The sequence below is a fragment of the Oncorhynchus gorbuscha genome, linkage group LG16, assembly GCF_021184085.1.
Source record: "Oncorhynchus gorbuscha isolate QuinsamMale2020 ecotype Even-year linkage group LG16, OgorEven_v1.0, whole genome shotgun sequence".
NCBI classification, from domain to species: domain Eukaryota; kingdom Metazoa; phylum Chordata; class Actinopteri; order Salmoniformes; family Salmonidae; genus Oncorhynchus; species Oncorhynchus gorbuscha.
In genome coordinates, this window is record NC_060188.1 from 80,594,562 (window position 1) to 80,609,880 (window position 15,319).

The 15,319-nt window shown below is 44.0% G+C and overlaps 1 protein-coding gene across 1 annotated transcript in view; it reads right to left on the minus strand.

Moving 5' to 3' along the window:
- Positions 1 to 571: 571 nt before the first annotated feature.
- LOC123999842 (CAP-Gly domain-containing linker protein 1-like) overlaps positions 572 to 15,319 on the minus strand; it is a 43,512-nt gene continuing 28,764 nt past the window's right edge. Inside the window, exons 9-15 of the mRNA XM_046305854.1 lie at positions 7,249 to 7,353; positions 6,212 to 6,373; positions 3,175 to 3,270; positions 2,440 to 2,497; positions 2,270 to 2,367; positions 820 to 894; positions 572 to 583 (exon numbers count right to left, since the gene is read on the minus strand). Coding sequence (XP_046161810.1) covers positions 572 to 583; positions 820 to 894; positions 2,270 to 2,367; positions 2,440 to 2,497; positions 3,175 to 3,270; positions 6,212 to 6,373; positions 7,249 to 7,353 — 606 coding nt within the window. The remainder of the gene's footprint in view (positions 584 to 819; positions 895 to 2,269; positions 2,368 to 2,439; positions 2,498 to 3,174; positions 3,271 to 6,211; positions 6,374 to 7,248; positions 7,354 to 15,319) is intronic.

Below are 15,319 nucleotides of genomic sequence, written 5' to 3' on the forward strand. Positions count from 1 at the left end.
GAGAAAGGCCGCCGTAGGCAGACATGGCTCTCAAGAGACGACAGGCTATGTGCACGGCCCAAAAAATGAGGTGGAAACTGAGCTGCACTTCCTAACCTCCTGCCAAATGTATGACCATATTAAAGACACATATTTTTCTCAGATTACACAGACACACAAAGAATTCGGAAAAAAACAGATTTTGATAAACTCCCATATCTATTGGGTGAAATACCACAGTGTGCCATCACAGCAGCAAGATTTGTGACCTGTTGCCACAAGAAAAGGTCAACCAGTGAAGAACAAACATCATTGTAAATACAACCCATATTTATGCTTATTTATTTTCCCTTTGGTACTTTAATAATTTGTACAGTGTTAAAACACTGTATATATACATAATATGACATTTGTAATGTCTTTATTCTTTTGAAACTTCGGTATGTGTAATGTTTACTGTTAATTTTTATTGTTTATTTCACTTTGTATATTATCTACCTCACTTGCTTTGGCAATGTTAACATATGTTTGCCATGCCAATAAAGCCCCTTGAATTGAATTGGAGTATTTTATGCATGAGCCTAGGAGTATTTTATGCATGAGCCTAGGAGTATATTATGCATGAGCCTAGGAGTATTTTATGCATGACTATGTGGTGACCAGACAGTTATACAACACTGTATGTAATACTCAAGTGAATATAAAACAATAGGTCCTCAGGACACACACACACAGACACATATGAAGTTCACATAAGCACACATATGAATGCATTAAAGCCTACTTTACATCAGAGATATGACAAACTGACTTTTCATTGCAGCTACCCCCCATCCTCACCTGAGCCTCTAGCGCTGTCTTCTCAATGATCAGCTGCTCCAGTGAGTGGGCGGTCCTCTCTGATGACTCAGCAGCCTGGGGGAGGGGACATGTTTAGTAAACATGATATCATTTATTTTGATCTATAACTAACTTTTGTTTAAAACTATCGATCTTTACTACAAACCGACCATTGGTACAAGTCCCATTAATAATACATAATGCTTAATCTAAAGGTATAAAACCAATGAATCATTCTACAAGATGTCTAAATCCACAAGAACAGCCACTTAAAGGTTCATTGAAAGTTCATTGTTAAAACTTAATTTGAAATAATACATCTTTAATAATGAACTATGGTGGAACATTAACTAGTCATTTAGTTATATAAACATTACATAAAGTAGATGCCTGCCTGCATATTAAAGAGACATGGAAAAGGTTAGTCACGTGTGTGTGTGTGTGTGTGCCTGTGTGTGTGTGTGTGTGTGTGTGTGTGTGTGTGTGTGTGTGTGTGTGTGTGTGTGTGTGTGTGTGTGTGTGTGTGTGTGTGTGTGTGTGTGTGTGTGTGTGTGTGCCTGTGTGTGTGTGTGTGCCTGTGTGTGTGTGTGTGTGTGTGTGTGTGTGTGTGTGTGTGTGTGTGTGTGTGTGTGTGTGTGTGTGTGTGTGTGTGTGTGTGTGTGTGTGTGTGTGTGTGTGTGTGTGTGTGTGTGTGTGTGTGTGTGTGTGTGTGTGTGTGTGTGCCTGTGTGTGTGTGTGTGTGTGTGTGTGTGTGTGTGTGTGTGTGTGTGTGTGTGTGTGTGTGTGTGTGTGTGTGTGTGTGTGTGTGTGTGTGTGTGTGTGTGTGTGTGTGTGTGTGTGTGTGTGTGTGTGTGTATGTGTTAGTCATGTATTTATTTTGACATTGTTAAGCTAGCCTGCAGCCATAGCTTCAGCCTCAGAGATCTAGCTTCAGCCTCAGAGATCTAGCTTCAGCCTCAGAGATCTAGCTTCAGCCTCAGAGATCTAGCTTCAGCCTCAGAGATCTAGCTTCAGCCTCAGAGATCTAGCTTCAGCCTCAGAGATCTAGCTTCAGCCTCAGAGATCTAGATTCAGCCTCAGAGATCTAGATTCAGCCTCAGAGATCTAGCTTCAGCCTCAGAGATCTAGCTTCAGCCTCAGAGATCTAGCTTCAGCCTCAGAGATCTAGCTTCAGCCTCAGAGATCTAGCTCAGCTTCAGTGGGTCTGGATGAATATTGTGTGACCTTGTGCATCACCGCTGCTGTTTTCAAGCATACATCATGCTACAAACATTACATATACACATTTCCACCTGCACATATACAGGCAAACACACAACCAAAAGAAAGACAATTGTTTTCATACAACACACGCACGCAGGCACGCGCGCAGACACACGCACAGACACACGCACAGACACACACACGCAGGCAGGCACGCACGCACGCAGATGCACAGACACGCACACACCTGCGTCAGTCTATCCTGAAGCTCTTTCTCTTTGCCTTGGTTCTCTTCTCTCTGTGCCTCCCTCTCTTTTTCCGTCTGCTCTCCTCTCTTCTCCAGCTCTGCAACAAAAGTCGGAGAGACTCTTCATGATGAATCTTTACCAGTGCCTCTCTTAGGGCCGCTTTGCTTACCTTGCATGGTTCGTTCCGTCCTCTTGTTCTTTTCCTCTGCTACGTCCAGTTTCTGTCTCTGAAATGGCAAACAAACAAAGAACAACACAACAACAAACGTCACTCTTCTGTAGATCCTATGATTGAGTGTAGTCCGGCCGAGGGGTGCAAGGGTGAACGGCAAGGCACTGGAGTGATGAACTACCCTTGCTGTCTCTGCCTGGCCGGCACCCCTCTCTCTCCGCTGCGATTCTCTGCCGCTGACCCTATTATGGGGGCTGAGTCTCTGGCTGCCCTCGCTCTCCCATGTTGTCCCTAGGAGGGATGCATCAGGTCATGCCAGGAATTTTTCGCTATACTCGACTTCAGTGGGTTGAGTCCCTGACGTGATCATCCTGTCCGGTTTTGCACCCCGTCAGGCTTGTGCGGAGGGGAGAGCTATGTGGGCTATACTCTACATTGTCTCAGGGTAGTAAGTCTGTTGATATCTCATTGGTGGTGTGGGGGCTGTGCTTTGTAAAAAGGGCTCTATAAATATATGTGAATGATTGATTGATTGATTGACTAGAGAGCAATAACATTCTTTCTCCATGAGCTATACAGGGAAGGATAACAACTTTTATCATCATGACCGTGTGTGTACATGTGTGTGTGTGTGTACACGTGCGTATGTGTACACATGCGTGTGTGTGTGTGTGTGTACACGTGTGTGTGGGTACATGTGTGTGTGTGTACACGTGTGTGTGGGTGTCTCACCAGGCTGGTTAGCTGCTGTTCCAGGGAGCTCTTGTCCTCTTCTACAGAGCATAGCTGTTTCTGCCTGCTGTCCAGATTCACATTCAGTTCACTGATCTGGAGGGGAAGACAGACAGGAGACATAGTAATGTCCAAAGGAAGGCAAACCAGAAAAAACAGATGATTGTAAATGCAGAGACCATGGGAATGAACAGGCTGGAACGAAAGCCTACACACACAGGGTGGAACAAACGCTATGTGCACACAGCAGGCCGGGACTGGCAGCCTGCCCATATTCAACAGACGTCGGCTCTGGGACATATACCCAACAAAAATGCAACATGCAACAATTTCAATGCTTTTACTGAATTACAGTTCATATAAGGAAATCAATCAATTGAAATCAATTCATTAGGCCCTAATCTATGGATTTCACATGACTGGGCAGGGGTGCAGCCAAGGGTGGGCCTGGGAGGGCATAGGGGCGCAGCCAATCAGAATGAGTTTTCCCCCACAAAAGGGCTTTATTACAGACAGAGACACTCCTCTGTTTCATCAGCTGTCTGTGTGGCTGGTCTCAGACAATCCCTCAGGTGAAGAAGCCAGATGTGGCGGTCATGGGCTGGCATGGTTACATGTGGTCTGCGTTTGTGAGGCCGGTTGGACATACTGCCAAATTGTCTAAAAGCTTGAAACATGGGACCAACACTTTACATGTTGAGCTTATATTTTTGTTCAGTATATATTTGTGTTCCTCCATTTAGTATGAATGTTACCTTAAGTTACAAATGGAATAATGGTCTGGTTACTTATGACAGAAACAAAAGATTGGTCGGGGAGGATGGGTGGGAGGAAAAGTGGTCCCAGAGCAAGACGTATAATACTATACAGTGCATTCGGAAGTATTCAGCCCCCACATTTTCAGACCCATTTTGTTACATTACAGCCTTATTCTAAAATGTATTACATTTAAAAAATCCTCATCAATCTACAGACAATACCCCTTTGCAAATATATGAAAAATAAAAAACAGAAATACCTTATTTATGTAAGTATCCAGACCCTGAGATATGAGACTCGAAATTGAGCTTTGGTGCATCCTGTTTCCATTGATCATGTTTCTACAACTAGACTTGAGTCCACCTGTGGTAAATTAAATTGACTGGAAATGATTTGGAAAGGCACACACCTGTCAATATAAGGTCCCACAGTTGACAGTGCATGTCAGAGCAAAAACCAAGCCACGAGGTTGAAGGAATTGTCTGAAGAGCTCCGGGGCAGGATTGTGTCAAGGCACAGACCTGGAGAAGGGTAACAAAACATTTCTGCAGAATTGAAGGTCCCCAAGAACACAGAAAGGGTCCATCATTTTTACATGGAAGAAGTTGAGAACCAACTAGACCCTTCCTACAGCTGGCTGCCCAGCCAAACTTAGCAATCGGGGAGAATGGCTTTGGTCAGGGAGGTGACCAAGAACCCTGTCACGCCCTGGCCTTAGTATTCTGGGTTTTCATTATTATTTTGGTTAGGCCAAGGTGTGACATGGGGATTTATGTGGTTTGTTTTGTCTGGGGTTGTTTGTAGTTATGGGATTGTGGTTAGAGTAGTACTCTAGGTAAGTCTATGGTTGCCTAGAGTGGTTCTCAATCAGAGGCAGGTGTTTATCGTTGTCTTTGATTGGGAACCATATTTAGGCAGCCATATTCTTTAGGTCTCTTGTGGGTGATTGTTCCTGTGTTTGTGGCACCAGGACTGTTTCGTTTTTTCACGTTTCTTGTTTTGTAGATTGTTGTATTTTCATCTTTATTAAAGATGTACAAAAATAACCACGCTGCATTTTGGTCCGCCTCTCTTTCACCAGAAGAAAACCGTTACAAACCTGCTAGTCACCCAGAGAGCTCGAGTTGCTCTGTGGAGATGGGAGAAACTTCCAGAAGGAGAACCATCTCTGCTGCACTCCATCAATCAGGCCTTTATGGTAGAGTGGCCAGACGGAAGCCAATCCTCAATAAAAGACACATGACAGCCCGCTTAGAGGTTGCCAAAAGGAAAATAAAGACTCATGAGAAACAAGATTCTCTAATCTGATGAAACCAAGATTGAACTCTTTGGCCTGAATGCCAAGTGTCCTGTCTGGAGGAAACCTGGTACCAATTCCTACAGTGATGCATGGTGGTGGCAGCTTCATAATGTGGGGATGTTTTTCAGAGGCAGGGACTGGGAGACTAGTCAGGATCGAGGGAAAGATGAACAGAGCAAAGTACTGAGAGATCCTTGATGAAAACCTGCTCCAGAGCACTCAGGACCTCAGACAAGTCTCTGAATGTCTTGAGTGGCCCAGCCAGAGCCCGGACTTGAACCCGATCAAACATCTCTGGAGAGACCTGAAAATAGCTGTGCAGCGACACTCCCCAACCAACCTGGCAGAGCTTGAGAGGATCTGCAGAGAAGAATGGGAGAAACTCCCCAAATACAGGTGTGCCAAGCTTATAGCGTCATACCCATGAAGACTCAAGGCTGTAATCGCTGCCAAAGGTGCTTCAACAAAGTACTGAGTAAAGTGTCTGAATACTTATAAAAATGTGATATCAGTATTTTTATGTTTCTAAATTTGCAAAAAAAAAATTTTTTTACATTTGGTTTTGTCATTGTGGGGTATTGTGTGTTGACTGATGAGAAAAAACTTGGAATCCTTTTCGAATAAGGCTGCAACGTAACAAAATGTGGAGAAAGTCAAGGGGTCTGAATAGTTTCCGGATGCATCGTACGTTTCCAAATGCACTCCAAGATGTATGATACATTACGTAATCTAATTTGTATGATTTGTACGACCAGACAAGATGTATGATGCATTACATCATCTAATTCGTATGATACGACCAATACTCTGTTCATAATGTAAGGTAACACAACATATCATACTAAATAGAGAGATACAAATTTATGTCCCAAATCCTACAAATTGCCCTGAGGCCAGGTTGGGATTTGAGTTGCCCATCCCTGGTAGAGGGGTAGGAGCTAAGGGGTTATTTTTGACCATGACTATGAGACCCCCCACCTTCTTCTCCTGGGACTGGGCCCGTGCCTTAAGGTTGCTGAGCGCCTCTGGTGACAGCGACACAGCGCCCCCTGTCTGCTGGGAGGAGCGTAGTCTCAACTGCAGCGCCGCTACTTCTCTCTCCAGCTCCATAATCCTGGACTGCTCAGACACTGTTGCCACCTGAGGAGAGAGAGAAGGGGGAGGTAGAATAAGAGGGGGGAATGAGAGGGCAGAGAGTAGAGAGAGCCAGCCCTAGCCCATCCAGCTTTTTTGAGATAGGGCAACAATATATTTTAAAATAAATCCAATATAAGTTATGCCCTATATGAAGAACAGTATCAAGGCAGGGTAAGAATGTGCAGATAAGACTACGGTACAAGTCGCAGCAGCATGAGAACAGCTTTTTGTTCCAGAGAGTTTGGAGCATCCAGAAGAAACATTGTGGAATGCTGTGGCAATTTGAGTATTTCCTCCTGAGAAAAGAGTCCTTTTGATTACATTTCTTCAACATTCTGTCTTTAAGAGGTCTAAATGAAGAACTAGATAAAAAAAACATTTCGGTAGAATGTGCTCTGCTCACAAGGGGCTACTTTCTTCTATTTTCCCTATATGATATTGTATACAAAATGATTGACACATTTTTCTCCCAGTTTTTTATCTATTGTACTTGACATGGATAAAAAAACTAAATGTATTAATGTTTTTCCATATATGTCTAATGTGTAATATTTATTGTGATGTTAATGTGCTATATGTATTTAACTGACCGGATGTACATGCCTCTAGAGGTATTTCAGTAGGTGTGTTTCACAGTGGTGTATGACCTGACGAAGAGCCAAATCAGATCGAAACGGTCTGATTAAATCACCATGGGAGCATACCAGAGTTGCAAACATTCCTTTTTTATTTGCCAGATGGCTGTGGACATCTATATCGAAAACTACATTGATCCGCAACATACACCCCAACCCTACTGTGTCTAGAATGTAAGATCCAGGAATATCCAGAAGTAGTACCCAATTATGTTGTATATATTATGTCTATGATGGCATTACCCTAGTGTCCTCTAAATCCCTCTGCAGTTTGTCAGCTTTGGTCTTTTCAAACAGAAGGCTCTGCTCAAGCTCCTTAATATGGGCATGCTCCAGTTTGGTCTGCGTCTGTTAGTCAGAGAGAAGAAGAGGAGGAAGAGGAGAACACACAACAACACCAGCACCGTCACCACACATAGGACAGCAAACAATGATGTCATAGTAGAGACCAGGAAGTAGGAAGTGTATATGAGAGCCAAAGGTTTTATTTCAGTGGGTTCTATTTGATTTCAAATGTTATATTCCAAATATTATATTAGGACAAATCCTCAATGAGCAGACCCATATATAGAGGCATATAAAGCAGACCCATATATAGAGGCATATAGAACAGATCCATATATAGAGGCATATAGAGCAGACCCATATAGAGCTTTAGACTAGTAACCGGAAGGTTGCAAGTTCAGATCCCTGAGCAGACAAGGTACAAATCTGTCGTTCTGCCCCTGAACAGGCAGTTAAACCCACTGTTCCTAGGCCGTCATTGAAAATAAGAATTTGTTCTTAACTGACTTGCCTAGTTAAATAAAGGTAAAATAAAATAAATAAATAAAAATATATAGAGGCATATAGAGCAGACCCATATATAGAGGCATATAGAGAATATGGTGCCATTTGAGAAACAGCCTAAATCTTCTAAAAGGACTCTTAACCCTCTAAAGTGAACCTCTATGGTACTGAGCTGCACACTAACCACCTCTGTTTGGGTCTTTGGTTTATTGAGTCCCAGATGTACAGAGTTCTGCTAACTATCCTCCATGTTGGAACCAACAGCTACATGAAGACAACAGTCTTATCATTCTAAGCATTTATCTTGCAACTTTTCATGAATTGCCTTTGCCAAACTGTGTCTAGTGTATCTATGGATCTGCTTAGATCTATTTTCAGGACAGCTCCATCTTGTGGATTATGGTTCTGTTCTCTTTGGCTCCCAATGCTCAAACCCTTTCTTGACAAGGTCTTACAATCAGTGACATCATCGCTCTATCCTTCTTGCTCTTCTGTAAGTGTCAAAGGGAGAGAGAGAGACAGATGAAGGCTTTGTGACATCATCGCTCTATCCTTCTTGCTCTTCTGTAAGTGTCAAAGGGAGAGAGAGAGACAGATGAAGGCTTTGTGACATCATCGCTCTATCCTTCTTGCTCTTCTGTAAGTGTCAAAGGGAGAGAGAGAGACAGATGAAGGCTTTGTGACATCATCGCTCTATCCTTCTTGCTCTTCTGTAAGCGTCAAAGGGAGAGAGAGAGACAGATGAAGGCTTTGTGACATCATCGCTCTATCCTTCTTGCTCTTCTGTAAGTGTCAAAGGGAGAGAGAGACAGATGAAGGCTTTGTGACATCATCGCTCTATCCTTCTTGCTCTTCTGTAAGCGTCAAAGGGAGAGAGAGAGACAGATGAAGGCTTTGTGACATCATCGCTCTATCCTTCTTGCTCTTCTGTAAGCGTCAAAGGGAGAGAGAGAGACAGATGAAGGCTTTGTGACATCATCGCTCTATCCTTCTTGCTCTTCTGTAAGTGTCAAAGGGAGAGAGAGAGACAGATGAAGGCTTTGTGACATCATCGCTCTATCCTTCTTGCTCTTCTGTAAGTGTCAAAGGGAGAGAGAGAGACAGATGAAGGCTTTGTGACATCATCGCTCTATCCTTCTTGCTCTTCTGTAAGTGTCAAAGGGAGAGAGAGAGACAGATAAAGGCTTTGTGACATCATCGCTCTATCCTTCTTGCTCTTCTGTAATTGTCAAAGGGAGAGAGAGAGAGACAGATGAAGGCTTTGTGACATCATCGCTCTATCCTTCTTGCTCTTCTGTAAGTGTCAAAGGGAGAGAGAGAGACAGATGAAGGCTTTGTGACATCATCGCTCTATCCTTCTTGCTCTTCTGTAAGTGTCAAAGGGAGAGAGAGAGACAGATGAAGGCTTTGTGACATCATCGCTCTATCCTTCTTGCTCTTCTGTAAGTGTCAAAGGGAGAGAGAGAGACAGATGAAGGCTTTGTGACATCATCGCTCTATCCTTCTTGCTCTTCTGTAAGTGTCAAAGGGGAGAGAGAGACAGATGAAGGCTTTGTGACATCATCGCTCTATCCTTCTTGCTCTTCTGTAATTGTCAAAGGGAGAGAGAGAGAGACAGATGAAGGCTTTGTGACATCATCGCTCTATCCTTCTTGCTCTTCTGTAAGTGTCAAAGGGAGAGAGAGAGACAGATGAAGGCTTTGTGACATCATCGCTCTATCCTTCTTGCTCTTCTGTAATTGTCAAAGGGAGAGAGAGAGACAGATGAAGGCTTTGTGACATCATCGCTCTATCCTTCTTGCTCTTCTGTAAGTGTCAAAGGGAGAGAGAGAGACAGATGAAGGCTTTGTGACATCATCGCTCTATCCTTCTTGCTCTTCTGTAAGTGTCAAAGGGAGAGAGAGAGACAGATGAAGGCTTTGTGACATCATCGCTCTATCCTTCTTGCTCTTCTGTAAGTGTCAAAGGGAGAGAGAGAGACAGATGAAGGCTTTGTGACATCATCGCTCTATCCTTCTTGCTCTTCTGTAAGTGTCAAAGGGAGAGAGAGAGACAGATGAAGGCTTTGTGACATCATCGCTCTATCCTTCTTGCTCTTCTGTAATTGTCAAAGGGAGAGAGAGAGACAGATGAAGGCTTTGTGACATCATCGCTCTATCCTTCTTGCTCTTCTGTAATTGTCAAAGGGAGAGAGAGAGAGACAGATGAAGGCTTTGTGACATCATCGCTCTATCCTTCTTGCTCTTCTGTAAGTGTCAAAGGGAGAGAGAGAGACAGATGAAGGCTTTGTGACATCATCGCTCTATCCTTCTTGCTCTTCTGTAAGTGTCAAAGGGAGAGAGAGAGACAGATGAAGGCTTTGTGACATCATCGCTCTATCCTTCTTGCTCTTCTGTAAGCGTCAAAGGGAGAGAGAGAGACAGATGAAGGCTTTGTGACATCATCGCTCTATCCTTCTTGCTCTTCTGTAAGTGTCAAAGGGAGAGAGAGAGACAGATGAAGGCTTTGTGACATCATCGCTCTATCCTTCTTGCTCTTCTGTAAGCGTCAAAGGGAGAGAGAGAGACAGATGAAGGCTTTGTGACATCATCGCTCTATCCTTCTTGTTCTTCTGTAAGTGTCAAAGGGAGAGAGAGAGAGACAGATGAAGGCTTTGTGACATCATCGCTCTATCCTTCTTGCTCTTCTGTAAGTGTCAAAGGGAGAGAGAGAGACAGATGAAGGCTTTGTGACATCATCGCTCTATCCTTCTTGCTCTTCTGTAAGTGTCAAAGGGAGAGAGAGAGACAGATGAAGGCTTTGTGACATCATCGCTCTATCCTTCTTGCTCTTCTGTAAGTGTCAAAGGGAGAGAGAGAGACAGATGAAGGCTTTGTGACATCATCGCTCTATCCTTCTTGCTCTTCTGTAAGCGTCAAAGGGAGAGAGAGAGACAGATGAAGGCTTTGTGACATCATCGCTCTATCCTTCTTGCTCTTCTGTAAGTGTCAAAGGGAGAGAGAGAGACAGATGAAGGCTTTGTGACATCATCGCTCTATCCTTCTTGCTCTTCTGTAAGTGTCAAAGGGAGAGAGAGAGACAGATGAAGGCTTTGTGACATCATCGCTCTATCCTTCTTGCTCTTCTGTAAGTGTCAAAGGGAGAGAGAGACAGATGAAGGCTTTGTGACATCATCGCTCTATCCTTCTTGCTCTTCTGTAAGTGTCAAAGGGAGAGAGAGAGACAGATGAAGGCTTTGTGACATCATCGCTCTATCCTTCTTGCTCTTCTGTAAGCGTCAAAGGGAGAGAGAGAGACAGATGAAGGCTTTGTGACATCATCGCTCTATCCTTCTTGCTCTTCTGTAAGTGTCAAAGGGAGAGAGAGAGACAGATGAAGGCTTTGTGACATCATCGCTCTATCCTTCTTGCTCTTCTGTAAGTGTCAAAGGGAGAGAGAGAGACAGATGAAGGCTTTGTGACATCATCGCTCTATCCTTCTTGCTCTTCTGTAAGTGTCAAAGGGAGAGAGAGAGACAGATGAAGGCTTTGTGACATCATCGCTCTATCCTTCTTGCTCTTCTGTAAGTGTCAAAGGGAGAGAGAGAGACAGATGAAGGCTTTGTGACATCATCGCTCTATCCTTCTTGCTCTTCTGTAAGTGTCAAAGGGAGAGAGAGAGACAGATGAAGGCTTTGTGACATCATCGCTCTATCCTTCTTGCTCTTCTGTAAGTGTCAAAGGGAGAGAGAGAGACAGATGAAGGCTTTGTGACATCATCGCTCTATCCTTCTTGCTCTTCTGTAATTGTCAAAGGGAGAGAGAGAGACAGATGAAGGCTTTGTGACATCATCGCTCTATCCTTCTTGCTCTTCTGTAATTGTCAAAGGGAGAGAGAGAGAGACAGATGAAGGCTTTGTGACATCATCGCTCTATCCTTCTTGCTCTTCTGTAAGTGTCAAAGGGAGAGAGAGAGACAGATGAAGGCTTTGTGACATCATCGCTCTATCCTTCTTGCTCTTCTGTAAGTGTCAAAGGGAGAGAGAGAGACAGATGAAGGCTTTGTGACATCATCGCTCTATCTTTCTTGCTCTTCTGTAAGTGTCAAAGGGAGAGAGAGAGACAGATGAAGGCTTTGTGACATCATCGCTCTATCCTTCTTGCTCTTCTGTAAGTGTCAAAGGGAGAGAGAGAGACAGATGAAGGCTTTGTGACATCATCGCTCTATCCTTCTTGCTCTTCTGTAAGTGTCAAAGGGAGAGAGAGAGACAGATGAAGGCTTTGTGACATCATCGCTCTATCCTTCTTGCTCTTCTGTAATTGTCAAAGGGAGAGAGAGAGACAGATGAAGGCTTTGTGACATCATCGCTCTATCCTTCTTGCTCTTCTGTAAGTGTCAAAGGGAGAGAGAGAGACAGATGAAGGCTTTGTGACATCATCGCTCTATCCTTCTTGCTCTTCTGTAATTGTCAAAGGGAGAGAGAGAGAGACAGATGAAGGCTTTGTGACATCATCGCTCTATCCTTCTTGCTCTTCTGTAAGTGTCAAAGGGAGAGAGAGAGACAGATGAAGGCTTTGTGACATCATCGCTCTATCCTTCTTGCTCTTCTGTAAGTGTCAAAGGGAGAGAGAGAGACAGATGAAGGCTTTGTGACATCATCGCTCTATCCTTCTTGCTCTTCTGTAAGTGTCAAAGGGGAGAGAGAGACAGATGAAGGCTTTGTGACATCATCGCTCTATCCTTCTTGCTCTTCTGTAAGTGTCAAAGGGAGAGAGAGAGACAGATGAAGGCTTTGTGACATCATCGCTTTGTGACATCTATCCTTCTTGCTCTTCTGTAATTGTCAAAGGGAGAGAGAGAGACAGATGAAGGCTTTGTGACATCATCGCTCTATCCTTCTTGCTCTTCTGTAATTGTCAAAGGGAGAGAGAGAGACAGATGAAGGCTTTGTGACATCATCGCTCTATCCTTCTTGCTCTTCTGTAAGTGTCAAAGGGAGAGAGAGAGACAGATGAAGGCTTTGTGACATCATCGCTCTATCCTTCTTGCTCTTCTGTAAGTGTCAAAGGGGAGAGAGAGACAGATGAAGGATTTGTGACATCATCGCTCTATCCTTCTTGCTCTTCTGTAAGCGTCAAAGGGAGAGAGAGAGACAGATGAAGGCTTTGTGACATCATCGCTCTATCCTTCTTGCTCTTCTGTAAGTGTCAAAGGGAGAGAGAGAGACAGATGAAGGCTTTGTGACATCATCGCTCTATCCTTCTTGCTCTTCTGTAAGTGTCAAAGGGAGAGAGAGAGACAGATGAAGGCTTTGTGACATCATCGCTCTATCCTTCTTGTTCTTCTGTAAGTGTCAAAGGGAGAGAGAGAGAGACAGATGAAGGCTTTGTGACATCATCGCTCTATCCTTCTTGCTCTTCTGTAAGTGTCAAAGGGAGAGAGAGAGACAGATGAAGGCTTTGTGACATCATCGCTCTATCCTTCTTGCTCTTCTGTAAGTGTCAAAGGGGAGAGAGAGACAGATGAAGGCTTTGTGACATCATCGCTCTATCCTTCTTGCTCTTCTGTAAGTGTCAAAGGGAGAGAGAGAGACAGATGAAGGCTTTGTGACATCATCGCTCTATCCTTCTTGCTCTTCTGTAAGCGTCAAAGGGAGAGAGAGACAGATGAAGGCTTTGTGACATCATCGCTCTATCCTTCTTGCTCTTCTGTAAGTGTCAAAGGGAGAGAGAGAGACAGATGAAGGCTTTGTGACATCATCGCTCTATCCTTCTTGCTCTTCTGTAAGTGTCAAAGGGAGAGAGAGAGACAGATGAAGGCTTTGTGACATCATCGCTCTATCCTTCTTGCTCTTCTGTAAGTGTCAAAGGGAGAGAGAGAGACAGATGAAGGCTTTGTGACATCATCGCTCTATCCTTCTTGCTCTTCTGTAAGTGTCAAAGGGAGAGAGAGAGACAGATGAAGGCTTTGTGACATCATCGCTCTATCCTTCTTGCTCTTCTGTAATTGTCAAAGGGAGAGAGAGAGACAGATGAAGGCTTTGTGACATCATCGCTCTATCCTTCTTGCTCTTCTGTAATTGTCAAGGGGGAGAGAGAGAGACAGATGAAGGCTTTGTGACATCATCGCTCTATCCTTCTTGCTCTTCTGTAAGTGTCAAAGGGAGAGAGAGAGACAGATGAAGGCTTTGTGACATCATCGCTCTATCCTTCTTGCTCTTCTGTAAGTGTCAAAGGGAGAGAGAGAGACAGATGAAGGCTTTGTGACATCATCGCTCTATCCTTCTTGCTCTTCTGTAAGCGTCAAAGGGAGAGAGAGAGACAGATGAAGGCTTTGTGACATCATCGCTCTATCCTTCTTGCTCTTCTGTAAGTGTCAAAGGGAGAGAGAGAGACAGATGAAGGCTTTGTGACATCATCGCTCTATCCTTCTTGCTCTTCTGTAAGTGTCAAAGGGAGAGAGAGAGAGACAGATGAAGGCTTTGTGACATCATCGCTCTATCCTTCTTGCTCTTCTGTAAGTGTCAAAGGGAGAGAGAGAGACAGATGAAGGCTTTGTGACATCATCGCTCTATCCTTCTTGCTCTTCTGTAAGTGTCAAAGGGAGAGAGAGAGACAGATGAAGGCTTTGTGACATCATCGCTCTATCCTTCTTGCTCTTCTGTAAGTGTCAAAGGGAGAGAGAGAGACAGATGAAGGCTTTGTGACATCATCGCTCTATCCTTCTTGCTCTTCTGTAAGTGTCAAAGGGAGAGAGAGAGACAGATGAAGGCTTTGTGACATCATCGCTCTATCCTTCTTGCTCTTCTGTAATTGTCAAAGGGAGAGAGAGAGACAGATGAAGGCTTTGTGACATCATCGCTCTATCCTTCTTGCTCTTCTGTAATTGTCAAAGGGAGAGAGAGAGAGACAGATGAAGGCTTTGTGACATCATCGCTCTATCCTTCTTGCTCTTCTGTAAGTGTCAAAGGGAGAGAGAGAGACAGATGAAGGCTTTGTGACATCATCGCTCTATCCTTCTTGCTCTTCTGTAAGTGTCAAAGGGAGAGAGAGAGACAGATGAAGGCTTTGTGACATCATCGCTCTATCCTTCTTGCTCTTCTGTAAGCGTCAAAGGGAGAGAGAGAGACAGATGAAGGCTTTGTGACATCATCGCTCTATCCTTCTTGCTCTTCTGTAAGTGTCAAAGGGAGAGAGAGAGACAGATGAAGGCTTTGTGACATCATCGCTCTATCCTTCTTGCTCTTCTGTAAGTGTCAAAGGGAGAGAGAGAGACAGATGAAGGCTTTGTGACATCATCGCTCTATCCTTCTTGCTCTTCTGTAAGTGTCAAAGGGAGAGAGAGAGACAGATGAAGGCTTTGTGACATCATCGCTCTATCCTTCTTGCTCTTCTGTAAGTGTCAAAGGGAGAGAGAGAGACAGATGAAGGCTTTGTGACATCATCGCTCTATCCTTCTTGCTCTTCTGTAATTGTCAAAGGGAGAGAGAGAGAGACAGATGAAGGCTTTGTGACATCATCGCTCTATCCTTCTTGCTCTTCTGTAA